The 27,932-nt window shown below is 37.4% G+C and overlaps 1 protein-coding gene across 1 annotated transcript; it reads right to left on the bottom strand.

Annotated features, from left to right (window-relative positions):
- Positions 1-3,152: 3,152 nt before the first annotated feature.
- Positions 3,153-27,276, bottom strand: PRRC1 (proline-rich coiled-coil 1). Its single transcript, XM_009319615.1, is given in 9 exon segments — positions 3,153-4,305; positions 4,307-4,476; positions 8,233-8,335; positions 10,958-11,061; positions 12,419-12,582; positions 17,706-17,808; positions 21,489-21,646; positions 22,923-23,309; positions 27,183-27,276. Coding segments are annotated over 9 exon segments (1,314 nt in total). The 3' UTR covers positions 3,153-4,274.
- Positions 27,277-27,932: the final 656 nt, after the last annotated feature.

Genomic DNA, 27,932 nt, shown 5'->3' with positions numbered 1-27,932 from the left:
AGCTTTCACAATGCATTCATTCTGCTCCTGGGAACCTCTCAGCCCATTGAAGTTTTCATCCTCATCACTGCATGGGAATATTTGTGGGGATATTCCTTAGCTGAGCCATCCTTTTACATTTTCTGCTTAGTTTCTTTAAACACTATCCTCTTGTGGGGGGTTACTTGTGAAGTTGGACCAAACAGGCAGAGTATCTTTATCTAAAAAAAAAAACCACACCAGAATTTCCTAAGCCCATTAATAAAAACTACCCAAAACTCCTACTACAAACGGGAAAGCTTAATATTGGCCACTAGGAGTAACTTGTCACAGAAAGTATGTGTGATACAGAAAGTCTTTTTAACAAGATGGCTGTTGACACGGCAGGTTTTTTCCCCTTCAAGAAAACCAGTTAGAATAAAAAAGCTGGAAAAATATCTTTAGCATCTCTCTGATCTACTAAAATCTCACTTGCAGAAACAAACAAAAATTCTTTAACTGACTCTTAGAGCTGGCATCACGTACACATAATAAAGGAATTCCAGAGGCTTCTACACTCGCCAGCAGGCACTAGCTCTCCTTTCTTTAAACAACTTTGTTAAGTCCTGAAACTACTTTTCAACCTCAGAATAAAAATCCAATATTCTTCCTATATATAAAATCCTTGTGCTGATTTTTCTGAAGACTGATCCATCTCTTACTGGCATATACAGATCTTAAGTTCAACCTGAATTTATCACAGCTCTGCTAAATACTACTTTCCGCAACAACAACAAAAATCCTGCCATTATGCAATGCACAAGTGACTTAAAGAGTCACTACCTTAATGCGTACAAAGCAGTGCATTTAAAAACTTAGCATGACAGGGGTGGCACAAAAGCAGCAAGTGTTTCTGCTTAGGGTACTAGGCAATAGCAGAGCTAATGAGCCATCTCCAACATTTTAAAGACTCTGCCTCAGTTTAAAGATCATGTAGATCTGCTTCAATTTAATGCAAACTGGAAGAATTTGGCTGCATCTATCTGAAACACTCTTTAAAAAATGGTAGTATAATGGACAAATATATATTTTGGCATGCAAGCAGGCACGTAAACGTTTTTAATCAGGACATCTTTGTCAGAGTAAGGAAATAGCGATTAGGCAGTGCTGAGGAACACTGGTGCAATCTGTCACATTCCAGCCCCAAGGAACTGAGCTGACCAGTGAATGAAATTACAGTATCATTATAAAGATGTGCAGCAAAAACAATCAGTGCCACCCACACCATAGCAGAGCATGCAGTTACTACTACATTTTGGCTTACCTACAGATGCAGACCATCTCTTGCAGCCTGGCCTTCTGCTCCCTGCTGATTACAGTGCTTTTACATTGACTGCAGCAAGGCAGGAGCTACAGCAGAAGCGGGTCAGGCCAAATTATGTTCTTTTTACAATGTTATTTATCAACGTGTATTTCCTTGCTGAGGCAAGTACCTCCAAAACGTCATTAGAGTACTGAACAAGCCCATGGTCATGGAAAAATTGCTTCAGTACCACCTGCTATAAAAGATACAGTAAGCAAAACAGCAATTCCAAATGCGGAACTAAAACACAGCAATTAATATAGCTCGTCTCCCTTCCTTCTGGACGTACCCCCAGGACCATTTTCAGCAGTCCTCAATATCCTACATCTTCAAATGTGGGAGCTTTCCTGATCTTTTATTTATGACACTCATATTTCAGGAAACTTACCCATTCACAAAGCAGCAGAAATGGCTTCTGCAGCTGTATCTACAGTGATGACTAGCAGTTGAGAACTGTCTTTACATGTCCAAGTGTGTTCTGGTATCTGCTTTTCTAAGTTGATTTCAACATAAATTTAACACAGGATGTCAGTGTCCTACCTGTTGAGCTTCCTCTCCTATTATTGCCCACAACATGAGCCAGCAGATAGTAAAAAGCTGAATGTTATCGTAACTTCCTCCAGAATTCATCCATGCCAACTGCAACTCAGACCCTGAAAAGGGCCTTCACTCAGATAGGGAGTAATTTCCAATTTTTTAAGCTTTCCAGAGCATACTGCCGATATCTTTCCTTTCCTTGGCCTCCCGGGGAAGAAGCTGAGCTCCTGGCTTTTATGTGAGGATTATTTTTTTAATATATATACATAAACAAGCAGTGCTCAGTAAAGGGAGGGAACTAATTGAAAGTTACCAAGTTAGGCCATTTTAATTCAGAAGACCTTCATCAAGCCAGAAATTTTTGATGGAGAAAGACCGTTTCACTTGACCACGTCACATCCCAGCACCCAACCATGACAAGAAGTACACAGAGAGAAGAGCAGGCAGTCGCTCTCATTTTGGCATAAAGAAAGCCGGTTTCTACAGGAGAATAGAGACCTATAAATTCTCTAAGGCAGGACAGGGCAGCCTTGGAGTATGCCACATTAGCAGCCTCACAAGACAGCTGGAATGCTGGGACAATGTCACCACAATGAACCAGATGCTGCAAAATGAGAAGCCACCTTCTGCCTCCACTCTTATCACCTCTGAAGAACAGTGAAGGCCAGGGTCAGGGAAGGGAGAAAGAAAATGGAAATTCCTCTCCAGTTTTAACTCATGCCAGGGCACATAAACCTGCTGATGATTTCATGTCCTCTTCGTCTGCATCATGGAGGATGCTGTAAAGCAGGGGATAAAGAGGCAGCATTCAACATATACACTGCAAACTGAAATTACAATAAAAGCGAAGACACCTTTACTGAACAATGACAAACAGAAGTCCCTGTATCATCCTGATCCCTGTATCAGTTTATGATACAAAGAAGTGATCCCAACAAGAGACCTCAAGACTGCAAGAGTCAGGTTTGTTTTGTTTTTTTTTCAGACAAGATAGGCATTTAAGTATGTGCCAAATTTGTAACTTGACCATGTAAGTATAATTTCAATAAACACATGTTCATCAGCTATATTAAAAAATAAACCTTTAAAATAGATACAATCCTCTAGGAAAAACATTTATTCAACTAATTTACAAAGTAAGCCAATTAAGGCAAAATATATTACTTGGAAGTAGGCAGGCTTTCACTGGGTACAAATATGAGCTGGCTTAACAGTATATTATATATAAAAATGTCCTTTGAAAGCATCTAAGAAAGGTAAAGGCAGAGCAATATAAGCTGAAAATCTGCTTCAAGGCAAACAAGAAGTATTTGTTTATTGTTCATTTCTTAAAAAAGTATTATTACCAAAATATATTCTTCACAATTACTTCCATATTTCTAAATAAAGATTTAAGATTGTGTGAGCTTGGATAGAGGGCATTTGTAGCCATGAAGAAAATCAGACACCACTGAAGACTCATATGAGAAACAGTGAGCTCCTGACATCAAGAAAGCATTTAAGACTTAAAAACATTTAGAAAACCCAGGATAGCAAGTGAAACACATCTCACCATTTTCCACATCAAATTGCTGACAACCACAACCTGATAGAAGAAATTACATAATTCCATATAAAATATGAAGTTTGGAAGCACTGGAGTAAATTATGTTGTTGAAACTGCTGAGATAATTTCATGCGTATGTGGTACCTCATCTAAAACCCACTGAAGCAACTTGAAATTTGTCTAGTGTTTTAATTGGACATGAATTTCATTACTGTTACATAAAAAGAAGAAAGATGCAACATGGAAAATAAGATTTCAAAATTATTTAGCAACAACTTCAACTAATGGGGCATGGATTTGTGCTCTTCTTCAGCAGCTCACTGTTATGTGTTGTAAAAACTACTCAGCATCACTCCTGAGAACTTATATACAGACACCAAACCTATGAGGTGTTAAGTACCACCTAAGCACAGGCCCTAAGAAAACATCTAATACAGAAGGTAGTCTCTCTGGATTGAAATGCATATATATGTTATGCTGTCAACTTGTTTATATTACTAATATAATAGAAACAGCTAAACAATGAACCCCTTCTTTAAAAATGTATACTAACTAAAATATCTCAGCAAATGCCTAGTAAGTTGTCAAATAATAGCACATTCCACTTTACAAACTGTAATGCTCTTTGTCCCAGTTATAAATACATGTTTGTTCTGATTTCCTGTTTGTGAATCATATTGGAAATCATATAGTAGTTAAAAATTGCTCATTTCCACTATTGGAAATTACCTTCACTTCTTAAAAAGTAAAATACAGTTTACAGTTAGATTACAAATCTGTGTTGTATGCACTGAGAATTAGAGTATGTAGCTTTCACTTCAATTCTAGAATCAAAATCAGTATTCCTTAGTGTCATGGATCAGCCTTCTTTCAAACGGTCCTGGGTGGTAAGTGTTGTTTCTGCTAGAGCCTTGGCTGCACTGTAGATCATCTGTCGACGGGACATGCCAGTGAATACCACGTGCCAGTCAGTCCTGTTGACGTTCAGTATACTCTTCTCAAGCACTTCGCCCACGGTCACCAACAGGCCTGACCATCTCAGATTGTAGTCCTGAGGAGTGAGACTCTTAGCCTGTTAACATTGAGAAGTGATTATTGAAAGAGTTTGACATGAGTAGTTTTGTTTCTATCTTCACCATTACCAACTTTCCTAAGTAATCACTCTTACATAGAATCATAGAATCATTAAGGTTGGAAAAGACCTTTAAGACAATTGAGCCCAACCGTTAATATCAATAGGACTACATGGCAAATTAAAGGGCATCAGAATCCAAATTTCAGACTGCCCCATAATTTGCCTAGCCAATTATACTTTTTGGATTTGTAGGTATCACGATCCAAATGACATCTGAACAGTATAAAATTAAAATATGATGCTTAAGAGAGTAAAGCATTCTGCCATTACCAGGACATAGTTTTCTCTTTTGAAGCAGCCAACAGATGGAATCAATAGCTATACATATTTATACAATTACTCTTACCCTCCAAATGTTTTAAAAACAGTTAAAATGTCCCTCTGAAACAGGCAAGTAGCTAAATACAAGAAGAAAGCTGAGCCTGGCAGAAATGGAGGACTCAGCTATTTGCATGAGATCAGAGAGGGATTACATACTGTAATTCCCTGAAGTTGGAAGCAGAAGGGAAACAGTGGGGGAAGTATCACTGCATTTATCCCATCTGATGCTCATCCTAGGCAACCACCTGTGGCCATTGTCACATACAATGAAGGGTAGAAGACTTTTAACCTCAGTAAGACTGTTCTTAGTATCACTCAGTTCCTCGTAGCATCACACATTGGGTCCAATTCTTCATTCAGATTTTATTTTGACAAATATTCAAGTTAGTCTGTTTCTAGTGCATGTACAGCAGATCAAAGTTCATTAGAGTGTCCCAGCCTTCCTAAAACTACAGTCTTGCAGCAAAAACGGCACAGAATAGTCTAAGTTTGTTAGAACATGCAGTCTGCTCCAATATTGAAATAACTTGTTTTTATCAAGAGCTACATAAAAGGCAGATTTCTTAAGCAAAGGAACAGGAAATTTTCCTTATTAGTCAGAACATATAGGCAGTAAGAATTAAATAAGAGTGCATCTAGCTGCAAGGAGAGACTGAATATCTGATTATGATATCTCCATTATGATCCACAATTGCACATAACTTTATAAATTAATTACTTGGTGTTTTTACTGCTAAAAATCAGCAAACTTCAAATAAAATAAAAAAACCCAAACCACCTTGCAGTAGTTTCCCATCATGGTTGCAATTTCTGGCTCAGCCAAAAACAAGATGACACCTGGTCTCTTAACAGAAAAAGGGTCTCAAAACAAGACCTCAAATTCACCTTTTTACCTCCTCAAATCAAGCAATATTTAGAGTTATGAAGAGCCATGAGTCTCATATTATATGCTCAGAAAACTCTATGCCATTGGTGAAGACATTAACAAAAGAGTATCTATTCTATACAGAGTTTTACCACTATTTCCATTACACAGAACAATAAAACACACAGCTAGCAAGAATTTCAAAGAACATAATTGCTTTTAATGTTGCCTCTATTAAATCTTTTGTACTGTGGATAACAAATCACATTGCCTGTCCAACACATACTTCTTCTCTGTTCTTAGGCTGAAATACAACTATACAATTGCTGTTTTTTTTCCTGTTGTAATCTAGATTTTGCTTAAAGATATTGGACTGGATGTATACAAACATATGTTTCTTGCACACCCCTGAGAGAAACCAACTTTGATTCTAGAAGAGACATAATGGGAACAAAGGTAGCAACTAGTGCATGCACACAATCAAAAACCCAATGATTCACCACCACGCATTATGTGTAAATTAACTGAAATATATAATAGCAAGACTAGGAAAAACAAAGCTATATTTTGCTGTTGATGTATATACAAGAACTGTTTTCTTTAAATAGGAGAGCAGAATTTGATCTAATTCAAGTTTAAAGGCTTACAGTTCCACTGAATCTGTACTATATACCAAGCTATACACTACATGGGTTGCATAAAAGTTAAAACAAGAACGTTTTCTGCTATTGCAAGGTAAACACTACTTTTCAAAGTTACAAAGTATGCTTACCTAAGAGAAAAAAATACTCAAAAAGTTAAGCTATTACCTATAGGTTTTAAATGACAAAAATAGAGAATATTCTGTGAAACAAAAATTAAAGATGCCTATTGTGCTTCACGTTTAAAAAAAAAATCATTTAGTCCATACCAATGCTCCATAGAGAATGTGACAATTAAAGTAGTAACTTCACATTGCTGTGCGTATTTTCACAGCATCATAGAATGGTTTGGGTTGGAAGGGACCTTTAAAGATCATCTAGTCAATGAAGTTGTATCTGCTTAATTAATATTTTTTTCCTGTAGCTTCACGTCTTTATCCACTCTTTCTGAAAAGCATTGTGGAAAACTACAGAGAGACAGAGCAGTATTTCTCCTTTTGCCACTCATCAGCTTTTCAAAGTTGTAAGAACTCTGAAAAATAAGAACTAAAACCAATCCCACAAATGTTCACTCTATTGGAATCAGTACTACCAAAAAAAAAAATTAAACAGTTACTATTTGTTTTCTCGAAACAACCCCTTCGGGATCAAACCCCAAATAGTTTTGTTTTGAAATTCTTCACAGAAACATTTATTTAAAAAGAATTTTCAGACCAGAGTTAACTAATGTATGACTCCTATCTGCTGTCAGGCAACATGCAGCGACTGGAGTTTGGAGTAATTCCCAGTGCGTGCTCAAAGAAATGTAAACAATCTGATGAAAAACTTCTATTGGTGATATCTAAGAACTGCATAGTACTGCATTATTTTCCCTGGGATGAACCATGATATTTCCAAGATTTAAATGTTTCAATTCCAGAAATTTTACATCCTTGTTAGAATAGCACAGTCAGAAGAGGAAATCAGTCTTGGCTTTTAGGTGAGAGCCTACACATTCATGGTAGAATTAAGTCCAAGTACAGATCTGAAGAAGGGGTATCCTTTATTTATTTATTAGGAATGAGTTTTCAGAATACTAATCAGTACAGTATTCTGTCTGTTTGCTGGTAATTAACAATTACCGAGGCTTTATACACTTTATTAAAAATTGAGTGGCAAGATCTCAATTTATAAACTTGTGCCTAAATGAAGTGTAAGCTACTTCACTAAATTGCTAACATGCACATGTGCACACAGACACTTCACTATGACACAGTTTTGTTGGCATTAGATGAAACTCCAATACATATGTGAAATAAGTTAAGGAAAGGAAACCAAGCCTTCGGATGGATAAGGGTGCTTACTGCACTTCCTTGGTGCAGCTTCTTAGTGCGTTACTTAAGCTGCAGAGACCTCCTTCTGCACCTGAGGAAGAATGAGTATTCTTATTTTATCTATGTAAAGATTCATGAGGGTTAATTTTGAGTCACTGAATCCGACTGATGACAATATTTCAATGATTAAAGTTATATTTCCTTTTTGAGGCAGTACTTCTTTGTGGTTAATTTCTTCTTGGTTAATATTTCCTCTTGCTTAATTTCTTCTTGAAATATTTCTTCTTCATTAATAGAAAAGTAAAACTAGTGCTTCCAAGTGCCATGTATTGCAGAATGAGACTCTTGATCAAGAATTGCTTTGCCACAAATGCCTAAAGATTTTTAGATAATATGTCAACATGATTCAAAAATAATTTATGAAACGAGGAGAAAAACTAAAACATTCAAGTGGAGTAACTGTCAGTAAGCATTGACATCATAAATGAAATTAAAACTTAAGTCTTATGTCTCAACCGTTAATCCAATGTCGGTAAGAAAACAGAAAACTCACCCGCTGAACATATTGCAAAGGCACTGGTGTTGCTTGGGTAAAAGCTTCCAGATGAATTCCATGAATTGGATCCTCAATAATCAGACATCCAATGTCAAACCACCTGCAATGACATGCAAGTTAGAGTACTGAGTTATCACTCAGTTGAAAAACAACATGTTAGCAGTTGAATTACGACCATTTTACAAACTCTACTACAAATGTAGTAATAATGTAATAATGAGTTTCATCAAAGTGTTCTAGTATTTTTCAAGTAAAATTTGCATATATCAATTTTTATATATATAAAAAATTATCGTGCATGTGTATGCATGTAAAATACATAATATACATTAAAATATATAAAATACCTGAAACTTACAGCTCAAAGAAACAAAGAAAGCTGGTGGGGTGGGCATGTGTGCAGATATGTTGTTCTGCCCATATTTATTATGCTAGAGTTTTCATTCAATCTTTGAAAGAATGTTTCTCATTAAGATAACCTTCCCTAACAAAAAAAAAATAATCTGTTTATCATTCATGTTCTATATTCAGAAGATTTTTTGGTATGTCTAATCCTATAACAATCATTTAAATGATTTATTCAGAGAAACACCTCTGCACCTTTCAGAAAAGATGGTGCCTGCTGTAGCAGACACAGTAAAGGCTACTACTGAAGCAGTACCCGAAATGGTTCCCTATCTAGCTTGCAAAAACATTATATCATTTTTCCTGATCAACAAACTAACAACACTGACATGATCCAAACAAAACCGACGGCAATTCATCATCACTACCTCATTGTATTCAATTCCTAAAACAGTTTTACAGTTGAGTTGCCACAGAAGAAACATACTCCAGGGAAAGCACAAACACAAAATCAAGGCCAAGAATCATAGAAGATTTAAAAAGGAAAATATTATTGTAGTTGTTGTTTCATATATATTATATAAGTGTCTACGTATAAATTGTATTTTATTCTTTAAAGTGTGGGAAGGAAGGATGTTGTTAGAAATGCAAGACTCCAATTTTAAGAAACGACTGGCTGGGCCACAGAGGCTTCCTGTTAAGAGTTTAGTGGAGCAAGACAGGAAGAAGTACTTCACTTGCATCATCTTCGTAGCGGGGAACAGAGCACTGGAATTCTCTGTGATAGAGGACTACCTCACTTGCAACTATGAAAGACTGTTGAGAAAGCTTCATGGTTAAAGATAACTTGCTCCCAATTAATAAAGGAGTTAGAGTCTAAAGGGTAAAACACACATAAAAGAGTTTGCAACCTTTTCTGCAAATAGTATTCAGGACATGCAATTGGAAGGGGAAGTAATGTCCTTCAGCTGTCTAATGGACAACCGAGAAGTTTAGCTGTGAGCAGTGACTGATACGTTAAGTGTTAGGTGTAGGGCCCTTAGTATTGGTGGGTGGTTACTTGGAAACTCCTTTCCTTTGGACATGTGTGAGTATGGTAAGCAACATCAGCAAAACACTGACTGCATCCTCCATATTAGAACTTGTAACACCACAGTGCTCACTTCAGAATAATAATTAATCAATTACTAGCACTGACACCTATCATTTCACTGCAGAAAAAAACAAGGGCCAAAAATAGTTCAAATGTTTTTTGTAACACCATGCAAGGAAGCTTTCAATGTTGCCTACTGAATAAAAATTGAAGCATGCATTAAGTTATTTTTTGTTTCTACTGTAACTAATATGGAAGATCAAGACATTCTTGGGACCTGTAACATTTCGACAGAAGAGCTAGCATTCCTTTCAATAACACTGCAGTCCTGGGTAAGCTCTTTCATGTTGAGTACTTTAAGCAACGTTTTCAGATTCAGGAATGAGTAAATTCAAAGGCCAGGAACAGCAACTATTTTGAAACAGAGATCTCATTGTCATAATTACTCCTTTGTGGAAATACGGTAAAACATCTAAATCAGACTAGATGGAAATAAATACTAAACAAAAATTAAAACACTTCCTAATTCTATTTACTTTAGAAAATTCACCATCCATCTTCCACTAAGGATACTAAATGTACCTTCAAAAATGGAGCAAGAGCAGAGTATGTGTCAAAAAATAAATCAAAGCCCACCACATGAACAAAAATGCAAACATTAGAAAAAAACTATTTAAGTTTGCATTAAGAAAAACATATTGTCCTAATGTTTTGGAAATTAATTATAAAGCTACTTCAAGACCTGTCTGTCAAAAAGCATGTTATGAAATCAAGTAGTAATGTATTTGAAAACACCATTGTTACGTCTGTGCAGTGCAAATTAAAAGTAGTAAGTACATTCTTTGTGAAAGGAAAATGGATAATATATTATCTGATAAAATCATATTACTACAAATGCCAGAACATTTCCTAATATACTTTCTGAACCGAACACAATTTCAGAGAAAGAGAAGAGAGAGTGTGCACACAAGAGTGAGCAAACTACTAGCCAAATTCCAACTTTTACAGCTCCTTAATTTTGTCAGTTCAGTATAACTTCATTGTGTTTTTAAATGGTGAATCTTGAAAAACCTGACAAGGATTTTGTATATTAAAGTCTCAAGATGTCTGGGCAAAAAGCTGAAGATCATCACCAAAATCAAGTCTGCCAAAGCAATACTGAAGACAGACTCTTTCCTTTCTTCTGCTCAGAGTAACACTGCCAGCAACTCTTTATAGGCCCCTTTAGGTCAACAAAGAATATTCCTTCCCTCCCTGCCCACAGAATATATTTGAAGTTCTCACTTGTCAGGAAGCAATTCCTCAATGAAGTTTTCTACTGATACAGCAGGCTGTTTTTCATGTATTATTCCTGTCCGACGCAAGCTGTCTATCCTTTCTTGGGCTCCCTAAATGGTAACATAAGCTGTTAGACAACATTTTCTTTGAATCACAACATAGTACAATACTTACAGATGAATGCAAGAAGAACTCTAGAACATACTTTTCAAGTTAAACAGAAAATATGAGAGATTTTGAAAAATTACTCTTATTTCAATGTTAGAAAAACAAAAACAAAAAATCATTAAAAGCCATAATGGAATCCCAAACACTAACAAAAACTATGATAAAACTAATTAAATATTTTGGGTTTTTTTCCAATGAAAAAGACCTAGATTACCATGCAAGGAATTCCTAACCTGTAACTGTGCCAAGTTTCACTGTTAGAGCATCAGTATATATTTCTGTTACTCACACTGACATTTTTGCAGCTTAAGATTTGTCGGGTTTAGATCTTTAAGAGCTTTGGACCAACTTTGTAAGACCAAGGGAAAGAACCTCTTTGTTGTGGTACCTATCCAGCTAAAATGTAGGAATCATTTGCTCCAAACCTGTTATCACTCTGAAGTTGTAATAGAAATATTACTACTACTACACTGCAGTAGCTAAACAGGTAAAGGAACATATACATTATCCTCCTTTACCTCAATATAAAATTGTATCAGCTAATATATTGCTATGCGTATAGGCTTTACTCAGCTGTGAACACTGCCACAGCAGTTAGGAGAAAATACTTCTGTTTTAATGAGTAAATTATTTGCTTCCATTTAAGAAACAGAGTATTAAACAGCTGTTTTCAAGGTTTTTAGTTATTGGCCAAGGAGGTGGTTGCACCTAGATACACCTGACGAACATGTACATTTTTAAAATCTGATGAAACAACCTTTGCTAAGCTTTCCTCTGGGCAGCACAGCTGTCTGCAATACTGCACAATGAATTCTTACTTTTTTAAACGTAACATAGATCTGTTCGGGAAGATCCCTGACAAGCGTTGATTAAACTACCTTTGATCTATAGAATCAGTGTGGAGACAACTCAGTCTCAAAGAGTCTCTTTTCATTTCTAACATTCCCAACATGGTGTGCTAGCAATAGACTAAGAAGAAATGCCTGATGTACTTTGAAACTACAGTAATATCACAATGTATGCGAGATATGATGGCAACAAATGACAATGTAAGAAAACTGACATAAATATTCTTCATTTGCTGTGAATGTGTTTGCAAAAAAAACCCAAAAACTATTTCAACAAGCAGCTTTAAACTGATCTAACGATCCAGATGGCAATACCAAAAAAAAAAAGGAAATGTTTACCTGTCCCACAAATTGATCTTCTCATTATGGAAAATGAGATTCTTCTGGGTGAATGTTTCTACACTCTCTCTTTGCATTGGAAATACTTTAGTACTGTTATATATTAACTTACTTTTAAACCTGCAGCATAGCCCACAGGTTGGGGTGCGATGTTAGACTGTGCAGCCTCTCCAGTAACAACAGCCATTCCAAAGACTTCTTGAAAGGCATCTCGAATTGCTGCGACTTTTACCTCTTTATTAGAAGTAACCACTATGTCCAGTTCTCCCCCAGTTTCTGTAAAATACATATATATATGCGCATGTATTTTTCTTCATTTCCATTATAAGCTAGTTCAAATACATTCCACATCTTAAGAGTATGCTTCAGTTGGTTTTCTTTCTCACGCACTGTACAAAAGTTCTTTCATGAAGCAGAAGTAACAAGTTAGGAAGTGAAAGTTAGACAAATAGCTAAGTGATTCATGGATGAAAGACAGTTAATAGGAACTGATGGTTGTTCAGCACCTGAAAAAAAACCATACCACTCATTTAAGATGACAATTCATGGATTTAGGAGAATAACTCAGACATCCTTTTCTAAGGACGTTTTGGTGTTCTGGGAAGTGGTAAGGAAAGTTGGTGTGACACAGAAACTCTTCCTTATGAAAGGGACCAAGAACACAGATGCAGTTCACAAAGTCCAGTGAACAGCAGTCAAATTACATAAACTTTAGAAGAAAGGCTCGCATTACTTTCTAGTTGTCCTTGGACTGTGAATTTCAGTGTCATTTTATTGCCGGTCTGCCTCCCTACAGCTTTATCCTGTTTTCAGATACTAATTATCTATGGAACCAAGAAGTTGTAAATATTTCTGAATGATTTCCATATGGCGGTATCTCCATAAGGAAGGATGAGTTTTCACTAAGATTTTTTAGAATAAAACAAAACAGTTCATGAATTAAAAGAAATCTAAAACTACTGCAAAAGATTGATGAGCTCAATTATACCTCACATCTGTCTTATCACAGCTGGATCATTTTTATTATCAAACTTAATTTATGTAAAAACATCTCATAAAACTTGTCCCTGCTGTGACAAGCTTTTTTAAGAACAGCTTAAACTTTTTTCAAACACGGACTATGACGTCAGAGAAAGCTGCATAAGTAAACTGCATCAGCAAGCGTAAAGGACAAATTAATGGACAACACGTCCACAAGCAAGCACTACAAATAATAGGTATGGGCATGCCTCTTGTCATCCTTAGCCCAATGGCTGTGGATGATGGAGGAGTACAAGGAGAAAGGACTACAGAAATCACCAGATCTACTGTCATTTACCATACAGCATCTCCTGTTGTTTCTGCTGAAGACAGACTATTGAGCTAGATGAACCACTGGACTGGAGCAACTCTTCTATGAGGAAAGACTGACAGAGCTGGGAATGTTCAGCCTGGAGAAGAAAAGGGTCAGCGGGATCTTATTGATATGTACAAGTATCTGAAGGGAGGCTGCAAAGCGGATGGAGCCAGGTTCTTTCCAGTGGTGCCCAGTGTCAGGACCAGAGGCAATGGGCACAAACTGAAACACGGGAGGTTCCATATGAACATCCAGAAAAACTTTTTTACTGTGAGGGTGCCTGAGCACTGGCACAGGTTGCCCAGAGATGTGGTAGAGTCTCCATCCTTGGAGATATTCAAAAGCTGCCCTGACACAGTCCTGGGCAACTGGCTCTAGGTGGTCCTGCTGAGGGAGGGGGGTTGGTCAAGATGACCTCCAGAGGTCCCTTCCAACCTACACCACTTTGTGATTCTGTGATCCAGCAGGTCATTTCTTATGACAACAGTGGCAAACTAGTGGAGAAACAGCCTTCTAACCTGTCATTTCCTAGGCCTGCTGACTGTACAAAAACATGTTAAGCTACCTCTTAAAAGAAAAAAGAACAGAGCCCAGCGGTTTTGCTTCTGAACACTAACACTCCATGTAATTACACATGTTGACAAAGTCTGCAGTATTTATCCTGATATAAGAAAAATTCCTCCATTGATAATAAGCCTGAAGCTTGAATTTGAAAGAAAAAAACAATTTAGTCTTTGGCGCATCTCAGTTACATCTTTTTATGAAGAATCACCAGAGATATGCCAGAACAGTAGTAAAACATTCTATTTGTTTTTTTAGGCTATTTTTTAACTTTTTATTTATCAATTGCTTTACTGAACGGAATTAGGTGTACACATCACTGAACTTCAGGCAATTGTTTTAAACACTGGGTAACAAAAGGACTAAAAAATTATTGAGAGTATCTTTTTTCATTGATTCCTTCTTGACAGAAATCAAGTTAACATAAGTAAACAAGTGCTTAAAATTGACGGCAGGCTTTTGCTGAAGTTAGCGTTGTTTGAATGCCTAGGGATAGAAAAACTGTTAAAGAGTTTTTAATGCAACTAAATACTAACCCATAACATACAGAGTAAATTACTGCATAGTAACTTAAGAATGGTAACTGTGCCCCATGTTTATGTATTGCAACAGCAGAATACAGATTATGTTATTTTGTATTAAGGATCATCATATATTAAAAGCATATCTTTGCTCATCACAGATACTACAGAAGGAAAACAAAGATATTACATGCGTTAAAAGAAACAATTTTTGACAAGATCTTGTCACATGCTATGGTAACATGGAAATATTAAAACCTGAAATATAAGAATTAGATATACCCTGGTAAATTCAGAGACAGAACTGTCACATTAAGGTAAGCTCTGACACTTGAACATGAAATTTCATCGTACCTTGTGTATTACAAACTGAAATGACAGTTCCACATACAATTTAAGATTCCCTGACGTCTTTTGTTATAAAAGCATTGATGTTTATGCATATAAGGTCACCATTTCCTGTGTAGGCAGAAATTTTCTATTCCAGGTGCTTGCCTCAGATGACATCTTCACAATGTGTCAATAAAAACAGTTCAGCTCTTTTCAAGAAAGTGGTTGCAGAAATATTATTTGCTCACACGAAAAAAAAATATTTCAGCCACCTTATCCAGAAGCTTTAGTAATTTCAGGCTTTGGTGCAAGGAATCTGAAATTTGTTTGGAAGTGCCGCAGTGGAGACAGAGCAGAGAGAAGTGGGGCCACTTCTTGTTGAGGACATGGCTTTTGTTGATCCCAGAAAACATTTCTAGAAGGAAGTATATACTAAGTTTACAAATCTCTGCCCTATTTCCACAACCTGCAACTACAAAAAAAGCGATATATTAATGGCCAAGATGTATACAGATGGTTTCCCTTCCAACACGACTTTAGAGAACTTTGAGATAACCACTGAATTTGCTTACTCTAACTGAATCTTACAAGCAAAGCATTTTATTGGAATTACTTCCTCCTCTAGGTAATGTTGTTCTGTCCAATGAATACTGTGTCAAACTATCCAAACCGTCATTGGATACTGACAGATCCTATTTTAAAAAGGGACAGTCATGACTGCAATAGAAACCTTAAATACAGTTCACCAAAATGTGCATAATCAACATTTACTGTAACTTTGCATTGCATCCCACTAATCCTCTCAAACACTTCCTCAGTTGCTGCCTGGCCTTCTGTGCTACTTTGGCTGGGACAGAGTTAATTTTCTTCATAGTAGCTAGTATGGGGCTATGTTTTGGATTTGTGCTGGAAACAGTGTTGATAATACAGGGATGTTTTCATTGTCGCTGAGCAGTGCTGACACAGAGTCAAGGCCTTTTCTGCTTCTCACACCACCCCGCCAGCAAGTAGGCTGGGGGTGCACAAGAAGCTGGGGGGGGACACAGCCAGGACAGCTGACCCCAACTGACCAAAGGGATATTCCACACCACATGACATCATGGCCAGCATATAAAGCTGGGGGAAGAAGAAGGAGGAAGGGGGGGATGTTCAGAGTGATGGCGTTTTGTCTTCCCAAGTAACCGTTACGTGTGATGGAGCCCTGCTGTCCTGGAGATGGCTGAACAGCTGCCTGTGGATGGGTGGGAGGGAGTGAATTCCTTGTTTTGCTTTCCTTGCTTGCACAGCTTTTGCTTTGCCTATTAAACTGTCTTTATCTCAATCCACAAGTTCTCACTCTTCTCCTTCTGATTCTCTCCCCCATCCCACTGGGGGGAGTGAGCGAGCAGCTGTGTGGTGCTTAGTGTGGCTGGGGTTAAACCATGACACTTTCTCACTGATTTCATATCCCACTATCTCCTCACTAGTCATCTGCTGGGATTTTTTCCCTTAAATGTAAGACAATTAACTACTACTCAACAATTAGGTCATCTTCCCCTTTTATTCCACATATTGTCCACTGGATTAGGACAATAGTGCAGCAACATGGTTAGCGGGATCACAGAATAGGTCCAGCTGAAAAATAGCTCAGAAAAACAAAATGCAAAAACATTTTAATAGTCTTTTCAGCCTTATCAGTTTCCTGACCAGCTTCACCGACATGCAGATAAAGGGCAGTACTGGCACAACTAAGAAGGAAAATTGCTTACCAGACTGCTGGAAGAAAAAAACAAAACCAAAAAACCCCAAAAAACCCCCCCACCAAACCAAACCACCAACCTGGACAAATTACATCTTTTGCTTCCCCATTTTAATGAAGTAGAAATCTCAGGTCAGTTATATGTGACATGCAATGTACTTAAGTAAAACAAAAAATGGTGAATACCACAGTGCTTCTCCTTCCTATTAATTTTCAATCTGTAATTGAAATGCTATATTTTTTTCCGGGCTCAATGCTCAGCAATACTTCAGACTTCATTAAACCATTTTAGAAGTTTAACATTCCTACTAACTGATTCAGGAACTGCTTCAAGTTTGCCGAATTTCCTAAAAATAGTATAAATACTATTAGGCTAGAAAAGTGGAACAGCTGGAAGTCAGAAGAAAGCCTCAAAAGCTATATAAATACCTCTGTCCTGTGCCTCTCTGAGTATGCCTACCTTTCGGCTTGTTTTAACTCTAATGTGATAGCTTACACAGTAGTAGTTAAGCACGTGAGCTAACAGAACACATACAGTGTATTTTAAACTCAACTCCATAAGGCTTAAATACAGACACAGTGGGAGAAAACAGTGTGCAACCTAGGGATTATAGAAAAGGTCTCTTCATTTTTTTTTCTTTATAATTTCCTCATCTTTCACAATCTGAATTAAAGGGTATTACCATGCCACCCACTATCTGAACTACAGCGGAATACAAAAGTCAAATGAACCTCAAGACAAACATAAAAAAGCCTCCAGAGTGAGCATTTCACTGGACAATACACTTAAGAAGCCAGTACATTTGAATTAACACACTACACATACAAACTTCAAGTGTAAAAGTAGCGTGCTAGTATATTAACCTCTCTAACATTTACATGTATTACTTAATGGTTTGTAACAAATACTTACTGATATATGGAACCATGCCAGGATCCAGCGTTGTGATCATGGTCTCCACTGAATGTTTGGTTTTATCAAGAACAGACTTCACCATGGGATTCTCAGCTACACCCTAAGTTTAAGCAAATAGATGTCCATATTATCTTCTGTTTTATTCACGAGAAACTCAAAATGTTACAGCTAAAAACCAGACAAACAAAGAACAAATATTAAGCTGCTTTGTGTTTTTCTTACCACATTTATGCTTTGTAACACCTGTTGTATCTCACTCCTCAGCACAAACGCTACAGGATATGACTATCAGTGCATAACTCTTCAGTTACAACATAAAGTTCAAATATCATCTTCACCATCCTCTTCTGCATTAATGCAGAAACAGCCCCATCAGTGATAGCAGGCAACACACTTGATCTAGTGCTATTCTGGGACCAGAAGCCGTGAGCATTTAGCAAAGCTGCAGATTCCCAATGCTAATTACAGGTATCATCAGACTAGGTAGCTAGATTTAGACCATGATGACTCAAGCTGAAGAGTCTCTCTTTTCTAACCTTCTTAAAGACAATAGGATCTATTTTTCAATGGCCCATTACTAACACGTATTTCTAGAGCAATTGAGCTGAAAGTCCTCAATTTATAGATTCTAAACATGGCTGGAGAATGTAGACATTTCTCCAGCAAAATCATAGGTGGAGCTGCTGACAGACCTAAAAGTTCATTAAACACAAACACTGTCCTGTGTCTTGCAAATAGTCTTGATGTACTTAAGACTTAATGAGTCTGTCTCTTGTCAAAAGTTTATTGAAATTCAGATAAGATCACAGGGTGAAAGAAGAAAGATACCAATGCTGAATCATTGAAAGCAAATAAAGATAAAGCACTGGAAACTATTTTACAGAAACCTTTTATAAAATTTCTTTAGTAAACAGACTGCTTTCAGTCTAATATTAAAACTGCATATGCTTCTATTTGTTTCACTAAATGACAAGAATTACACAGGACAGCACTGTGCACATACTTTTTTCCGGAAAGTGCTTGCTTAATACACCTACACAGTATTTCAGAGAACTGCAGAATCAGAGTAGTTTCAATTATCTCAGAATAACTTTTGCTCAGCAAAGCTTCTTTCCCATAAATCATAGAATGGTTTGGGTTGGAAGGGACCTTAAAGATCACCTAGTTCCAAACCCTCTGCCACGTACAGGGACACCTTCCACTAGATCAGGTTGCTCAAAGCGCCATCTGACCTTTGAATGCTTTCTGTTTCTTTGCAGCAAGCTTAACAAAGGAAAAAACAACCTACACTTCTACAACTACTGAGATATTGTATAGCTACTAATAATGACTATCTTAACCCATGCCTCATGCTGAAATAGTTCACTGCTTGCTTCAGGTACTCTTCTCACCACTGTGCAGAACACTAAGCCTGACTGTAGAATTTGGTAAAGACGACAAAACAATTACTCACTTTAGCACAATTAAGCTTTTTCAAGCCAGAGCCCACTGTCTTGTTTCTCACGAGTATTAACACAAGACTTTTCTGAATGGCAGCATTCACTGATTAATACATATACTCTTGTGACTACTCATGTAGCCACAGGATGCCATTAAGGACTGGGAAGTTTATATTCCTCCTTCAGCTCTGTTACAATTTGAAGTTCGTCTGTTGTTTTAACAAAAACTGAGTGAATGCTATGAGATCCTCGGAAACATTTTAAGTAGGAATTCCCAGTTCTAGCATCTTTCCAGTAATGCAAAGCCAAGCAGTACTTCTCCAATCAGCAGCCTGGCTGTCTAACTAACACAAAGTCATTATACATCTCCTGCAGATAATCAGGTTCCTGAGCAGCAAGAAGCTGCTGCTTCTACCTGTGGAAGATGCCTTTATGTTCATCAGCCTAGCACAAGCAGGGAGAAATAATCCATAGTTTTATACCAATGCAAAACATGAAGTTATCACAACACTGTGAACCATAATGCAGTTAAGTTTGGAATTTCTACCGAGTCAATTCTAAGTCAACATAAATCCAAATTGCTCAAATGGAGAATATTCCACGTCGGCAGAGCGTAAACACAAATCTTCTGAAAATTCAGGTCCTGGCTGTCTTCATTGCTCAAACAGTCAAATATGCAAGCTGTCAGGTGCAATGACTGCAATAGTATCCAACTTTGCCTCTGATATATTATGTAGAAATCGATCTTGGAACTGCTCTGAGACTGCTCAGCCATCTTTGACAAATCAAAGGAACTGAAACAGTCTCATTCAATTCTAGGCCATTAATTTGACAATTTTGGATTGTCACAGTCTTGGATATTATCTAGCTTGAAAGAAATCTGTAAGAAAGTTGTATGATTTCGTAAGAACACCAGAGGAAAAAGAGTAGTTCAAATTACTTCAAGAACAGAAATAATTGCTTCAACTACTGTGTAAGCTCTTCAGTGGGGAATCCAGGATGCATTTCTGTAATAATTACCAGTTAGTCTCCCAGATTCTGGCTGATCTTTAAAAAACAGTCTAATGTGTGCTTACACACATCAAGAACTTGATGGCTTCAGTATAATTAATGATTCCTTATTCTTCTACCTAGGAAATTCTCAAAAAGAGGTCACTGAACACACACAGCACACGGAATGCTTAATACTTCAACCAAAATCTAGATTTTATTATTGAAGTCAGTGATACAGACCTACTCCGAAAACAGAAATAGGATACCTCTTGGATCCTACTGGTATAAAGGCACCACTAATGTGGAAGAGATTGCCTTTTCAACTAATTTGCAATTGCAAGCTCTGGTACTTCCAGATGGAGGATTAATCTTGCTCTTTAAGACTGTATCACTGTCAAGATGTGTATTCCTGGAGTTAGGGAGGGCTCAGTCTGCCATGTCACATGCAACTTTTTCTCCCAGCTTTTCATGTTCAAAAGGGCTTGAAAGTCCCTCCAAAACTCTGCAATTCCATTGGGACATCAATCTTCTTGATTCTTCCTTCACATTTAGTATGAGACAGTACAGAAAACGGTGTTGAAGACAGTTCAGCGTTCACGCAGTCCTTAGACCTTTTTGCCACAGTCTTCATGATGTTACTTATATGTAGCATTTGTCACAGCTCCAAAAAGGTTACAGGCTAATGAAATTCTGCTAGTTGATGTTGCTGCTTATTTGCTCTGTATAATTAGATCGCACCACAAGGAGTATCTGTTCTGCACTATATACTCCATGTTTTCTAGCAGAATAGAAAAATCCTACAAAATATCTTAGACACTTCTTAGGTAAACTGTTCTTTGGTGGAAGAAATACGTATTTGTCTCTCCTTGAAGAGACTTGTTTGTTACAGAACAGGAAAGACTCGCATCCCATAGAAATCAAAATCAGTTCATTAGGAAATGATAAAGAAACAGGATATGCAAAGAATTCTGGTGAGGTAAAACAGACTATCTTCTTCTGCATCCAGTCGCTGTGAAGTAAAAATTAGCTTTGTGGTCTTAAAGAGGTTCTAAAGCTTCACCTGATTTAAGAACATGTGACAGAACCTGTTAGGTATGCATATCTTCCTGTCACAAGCACTATAAGCAATATAGGACACCTGCATTTGTGTAGTCCTCCCTCTTCTATACAGAGGAAGAGCAAAAGCATAGTTTCAGCAAACCCCACTATTAAAAACAGCCACCTTGCACATGAGGCCAGAGAAAAGACAGGATTTATAGCAACATGCATTTAAAAAATAAGATATGTCTTACCATAGTCAGTAAAAAATGGGAATTCCTCGTGAAGGGTAACAGACAAAACACCATACCTTTATAAACCCCCACAGCCCTCCAGCAGGTGCTCCACCTTGGGCAGTCGATACTCTGGGGTCTTCATGCTCCTCAGGAAAAGTGATTGCAGAACCAGTTCCAGGAGCCAAAGGTGATGAAAAAGTTGCTTGTTGAGTAATAGGATCTGCCAAAACACCTAATAAGAGAGAAAAATAAAACACAAGTGTTAATTTATTTTACTGCATTTAATTTGTTATACTGTAGCAACATGCAATTGTTTAACAGGAAAATGAGCAGGAAGAATAGGAGAATACTGGGCTGATTCACTTCAGTTCTTGAAGGCCCCAGAACAATTATTCTTGTTAAAGGTTAGCAGATGTAACTACTGCAAATGCGTTCAACAATATCTGCTAATAGAACTGAGACTGCCTGTACATTATGTATAAAATTAAACAATGATTTTTTCTTAGCAGCTTAGTTTGACAGTGGTGCTTTTTATTGTATTCAAATTTTCATAATAAGCCCTCAGTAGAGGAAAAAGAGGAATGGGTGTTGCTCTCTGAACAAAGAGATAGGAATGTTCTCATACATAAGAAGAGAGAAGTAGGAAATTTTCTAACCCTGAGTGCTGGAAATTAATAGCAACAGAAAAAGGAGCAAGCAAATGAATAGCTTTACATTTTTTAAAGGAAAACAAAAGCAACTCAAATAGAAAATTTAAGCATGAGCCTTTGCCCCACTACTCAAGCCTATTTTAACAGACTTTCCAACACTAGCCTTAATGAAGAGTTATTTTTATTTTACACTGCACAATTGATAGGTCTTTTTAGACATTTTCCTAATACAGACTACTTAAAAGAGATATCACCAATAATAGTAAAAGCCTGGCCCAATTGCAGTTGAAGAGCCAAGTTTCCATTCCACTAGCAGAAAATGACATCAGTTCAGCAACTACAGCAATTGCTTGCATGGAAGGTATGTATTTTTAGCTGTCCTAATGCAATTTAGTAGCTGGAAACAAGAAAATAGAAGCTGGTGTCATGTGATGGACAGCTTGTTATAGATAGCTTTTCAGAACAAAAACCTGAAAGTTATGAGATTACAGCCTGAGATATCATATCATTCTGTGGAAATACAATGGCTGACACTGACTCTCTGAGCCAAACAAAAGACATGGATATATGTTCAGCTGGGCTTTCCTGTGCAAACTAGCAAAAAACAAAGCTCTCAAACAAAGATTTTTCTGTGAGCCTGAATGCTAGCAGAACTTTACTAAAGAGGACTCTCTGTCCTAGACCATGACTGCATTTTAAAGGCTACTCTCACTTCTTCTGAATGCAGCTACATTAATGAAGTGTACCCGGAATAACAAAGAAGCTGAACTTGCAGGACTCTAGCAAAGTGGTGGAAAAAGCCACCCAGGAAATCCCTCAATCTGTCTCACAAACGTGAAAGCATATAAACAAAGTTACCTGTGACTGAAGGTGCAGAAAATGATGGCATCAATGGGCTCTGTGGTGCTCGACCAGCATGACCTCTGGTAATGTCATAGGTTGAAGACACAGAAAATCCTGAAATGGGGGGACCAGTGGGAGGTGCAGGAAGACCAGGGCCAGTAGCAGAGCTTAATGGAGGAGGTGTAGAGAACTGGGACATGGAGGTACTAAAAGCTGAAGGGGCAACAGGAGGTGGGGCAGGAGTTAGAGGTGGTGCAATAGTAGAAACCGTTGCAGAAGGCACAAGTGGAAGAGAAGCTGAAGTCATCATAGGAGGAGGAAGTGGAGACACCCCAGCTGGCAAGGGAGGCGAGTATGCAGGAGATGACGACATGCTTGGGGTAGCAAGGGGACTGGACAAAGCTAGGAAAAAAGAGAAAAAAGGAATTTTAGAAATGCTGAGCCTTAATCTCAGAGATTCAGTTATATATTGTTCAGATATTTTACAAGTAAGTTTTGACCTGGTCTGCTTTTTTCCCTTCAAAGTGAATTTTAGTTCTGCTTGAGTTTGCGTACAACACCAATTGCACTCAATTTTTGGTGATAGTCTCTTGTAAGCCACATCTTTTTCTTGCATGACTTGTCATAAGCTTAAACAGATGAGTCAACATTTGACTACTGAATTTACAGCAGATGAAGTCTGCCTCAGAAATTTCTAGCTAGTATTGTTCTTTCTGAATGACTGCTTAATCAACAGGAATAATGATGATGCAGGAAGTGCCCATCTTTAAGAATAAAACGTACACTCACAATATCTGGGAGGGTGGGAGTTACTTCAGAGGCATGGTTCTATGAGATGGGCTGAGCACCAGGCAGCCCTCTGTTCCCTGGCACCCAGCCTCCTAATCCCTCTGCTTTCTCTGTTTCAGTCTGGCCCTCTGCTGATCATTAGATAAGCCAATTTTGCTCTCTAAACCAAGTTTAGCCAGAAAATTAAGTCAGAAAAAACAAAAATGACCATTCTTGATAGCAGTAAGCTGTTGGATCAGCTCAAGCATCTCACTGGCCTCAGCCTAAACATCAATGACAGTCAAATGATATGCCAAGTTGCACTAATGCAGTAGTCTCCAAACTTTATCACGCACACCTATCAGTAAAAAATTTTTGAGCATGCACCCCCCCAACATATGTAAATTTATATTATTTCTATGTACCACTGTACTAGTATATTATAAAACATACACAATAGAATTTTTAAAAGGATGAGATAAAGTTGAATGAAAAAACTAAAAATATTTTTTATTTATTAACAGTACAAAAACTTTTCTGCTCCCACTGAAATTGTTTTATTAATACACTACTAATATAATAATATAGTATGTTAATAATGGTTAACATACTATATAGTATGTTAATAATGGTTAACATACTATATAATACAATTATTAATAATAACTTTTTAGTGTGAGCAATGTGATTGAAGAAGCCTCATTATTTTGTAAAATCTTGGTTTAACACCTCATGATACAGCAAATTGAAGGTCTGGTTGTATGTTCAGATTATTTTGATACTTGGCTTTAACGGCTGTCATAGCTGGAAAAGATACCTCACAAAGATACATAGATCCAAATGGAAGAAGTGCATGGTTGGCTGTGCTTACTAAACCATGCTATTCGTTTTCTACTCCCACCCACCAATTATGCAAAGGTTTTTCTTGAAATTCAGCTAACAAATTTCCATCTTCCCTGATGTCAATCAATTGTTCTTGCAAACTAATCAGAAGGTGTTGCACTTCGGTATTTTTAACAAATGGGTTCAAAACCCACTGAAACTCTGTGTCTGGAAGATTTTTACACAGGTCAGGACATTTTCTTTGTAAGTTTGTGTAGAGATCTGACGGTTTTTATATGTGACACTCACATTATTTTTGGCAACAGATTGCATAACGATGGAAACACTTCCAAATATGAATTTTCAAAATGCTCTCTCCAAAGCATGACTTTCTTACAAAAAGTAGTTACTGTATCACTCCTTGTTAAAACATCACCTTTACCCTGAAGGAACAAATTATGAGTGCATATGTTTTTGAAAATATCTACTAGGTAGCACACTGCTGACAGCCACTTGTCATTACAGAAAACGTCAGCAAATCCGGGAGACTTGTGTTTTTGTAAATGAAAAATGTTCATGTCATCAACAACTGTTTTAAACACTTTGCCACATGACAACCAGCAAACCTCTGGTTTTGAAATTACAAGAAAATTTCATGGTCACTACCTATCTCATTACAAAGTATTGTTAAAAGATCTACTATTCAAAGATCACTTTTATAAAATTGACCACACTGATGACATGATGTAGCACTTTGTGCACTTTTGGCTCCACTTTCCTTGCTGCAATAGCTTGCCTATGAATGAGGCAGTGAATAAATTTCATGTGTGGTGAAATCTGTGTGACCTTATTCCAGAATCCATTTTTATCCTAGTCAAAGCAACTGCTCCATCAGTGGTTACACTTACTGAGTTTTAATAAAAACAATGCTTTAATAAAAGAAGTCATTTACTGTTGAGGATATATCTTCTCCAGCACATCCCTCCTTTAGCATTTGATAATAAAGTAGTTCTTTGTGTATTTTATTATTGAAACAGAATTTAGCAAAAACCGTAAGCTGAGACATGTTAGGAACATCTGTGCTTTCAGGCAACTGTATAGCAAGCCTCCCACACTGTGTAACTGGTTCTAATAATTGTTTCTTCAAATCTTCAGCAATGTTTTCTCTGCATCTTCCAACAGTATTTGCTGACCAATCCATTTCAGTTTGTCACCATATTGTTTTCCATGTATTATTTCAGACATTTTTACCATGTCAGGAAGAACAAGTGTCTCCCCGATGTACATAGCTTTTTTTATCTCCACTATTAGGTAAGAAGTCTCCAAAGAGGCTTCTAAAGATTTATCATTAAGTTTACTGAAATTTTTTAAGTACTGGATTGAGTACTGCATGATTTGAAACATTACCAAAAGAAGTTGTAGAGGTTTGTTTTCATGTTCAGCTTAGGTTTTAGATGTCTTGCTAATCATAGTGGCTTCATACTATCCTTAGCTAATATCTCAAGGCACAGTACACACTTGGGGCAAGGTTCGTTGTTAACCGCTGCAGATGTAAATTTATATTTCAAATAGTCCTCTTGAAAATTTTGAATATTTTTGGCTGACTTCTTGTCAGATCTGATTAGACTTTTAGCCATGTTATGAGATAAAAACAATGGCAAAGAGTCATTTGGAGTGACTGATTCATAGTCACTCATACTAGGAGTCAGAGAAGTGTCATCTCTTCCATTTTCTTGTGGTTTGCTTGTGCTCATATTATTAGCAGTATTTTCAATCCATGGTCTCTTTGCAGGAATCTTTAAGTCACTTGTCCATTTTGTGAGGGTTAGTATAGTTAAAACTAGGTAACATAATCCATAAATCCACTTAAGCAGGCACACAAACCACAAGGTGTCACAATATGATGTAAGTGAGCAAACGAGTGAGGGTGCCCCTGTCAATCCCTTTGCATCATGGAACACCCACTCTTCCCTCACGACATGTGAATGTCCGATGTATAGACCAACTGAGCAAGGACCCAGTGTCAAACAGTATATTAAATATTAGTAAAGCTTAAATTATTTTTTAGATAAAAATAATTATTAATGGAAGTTCTAATATTTTCTTCCCGCACCCCAATGGATTGTCTTGCACACCCCCTGGGGTAAGGGCATCCCACTTTGCACCACCAGTCGCACTGCACTGGTGCAACTCAAGATAACAATACGGATGTGTCAGAAAATTAAATATTTGGTATTTAGAATATGGTGTTCAGATTCTTGAAAAAAATCAATAAAGTGCTTTATTACCACCCACAATATTAAAAACCAAGTTATTACCCAGGTTTACCACTATCCCCTGCAAGATTAAATTTGTTTGGTTTTTAACTCCCTTCTATGCTGCTCACCTAACTGTGCACTGTAGTGGAAGGTACTATTTCGCTGGCCCCACAACCTTAAAACACACAAGTGCATCCACATGACTTCATAAAAAAATTTCAAGAATAAAAAAATATTTAAAATATTCTGGGTATCAGATGCATGTCAGATGAGAAGCACACTTCCACAATTAAGATACAATTTAAATTCTTCCAATTAGTCTGGAGAAGAGCACTGTAATTATGCTGATTGCAACATTTTTGGATTAATTGCTGTGCTTCAAAAGACATGAATAAACATGACCAAGTTGCTGAGGAAGTTTCTGTACCTAATGAGACAGGTGTAGCAGCAGCAGCCGCCCCTGCTGTGCTTGGTGGGGGCGTGCCAGGTGGAGTTGTCTCTATTCCACTCTCTTCCATCATTTTCCTTCAGCCTCGAAAAGCTGGGGGGGGGGGGGGGAAGCGTATCTTGAGAAACAAGGGAAAAAGATTTTAAATTAGAATGTGAAGGCCACAACAGTGATTTACGTTCCTGAACAGAGCAAGTAATTCAAATGCCAACTCTAGAAAAAAGAAAAAAATTGATCTCAAGTACATAACTATCCAGTATGTCTCATTTCTCCTGTATCTTCCCTTTATTTTTAGCAGTGTGATAATACCTCAAACTTCAAGCCTCTTTCTAAAAACCTTACTGTGCATGCCCAGTTACTGCTTCCAATATATACTGGTGGTACTTAGATGAGTAATAATAGAGAAGTAATTACACATCACAAAACACATAACCCATTGCAAGAAAAACTTAACTTCGGGGTAGTATTTTGCTGCATTATTCATCTGTAGTAACTCAAATAAGGACCTGTTCTCTACAGAACTGATGCATGACAGGATGCAAAACACAGCAAGAGGCAAGACAGAAGACCAAAGTCTCCCCATTCTGGCAGTGAAGAACCACGACTACCCAAGAAGTTGTAGCCCTCTCAGGCTTAAGCACTTCCGCAGGTGCTCCTGAGCATCACACCTGAGTGCAAGCACCTTGCTGAACACCATGAACAGTGGCATAGCTGGCAATGGCCCAGGCG

Source organism: Pygoscelis adeliae, unplaced genomic scaffold (assembly GCF_000699105.1).
Source record: "Pygoscelis adeliae isolate BGI_AS28 unplaced genomic scaffold, ASM69910v1 Scaffold110, whole genome shotgun sequence".
Taxonomy (NCBI): domain Eukaryota; kingdom Metazoa; phylum Chordata; class Aves; order Sphenisciformes; family Spheniscidae; genus Pygoscelis; species Pygoscelis adeliae.
The sequence above is the reverse complement of the archived record's forward strand: the minus strand, read 5'-3'. Positions and strand labels throughout refer to the sequence as shown.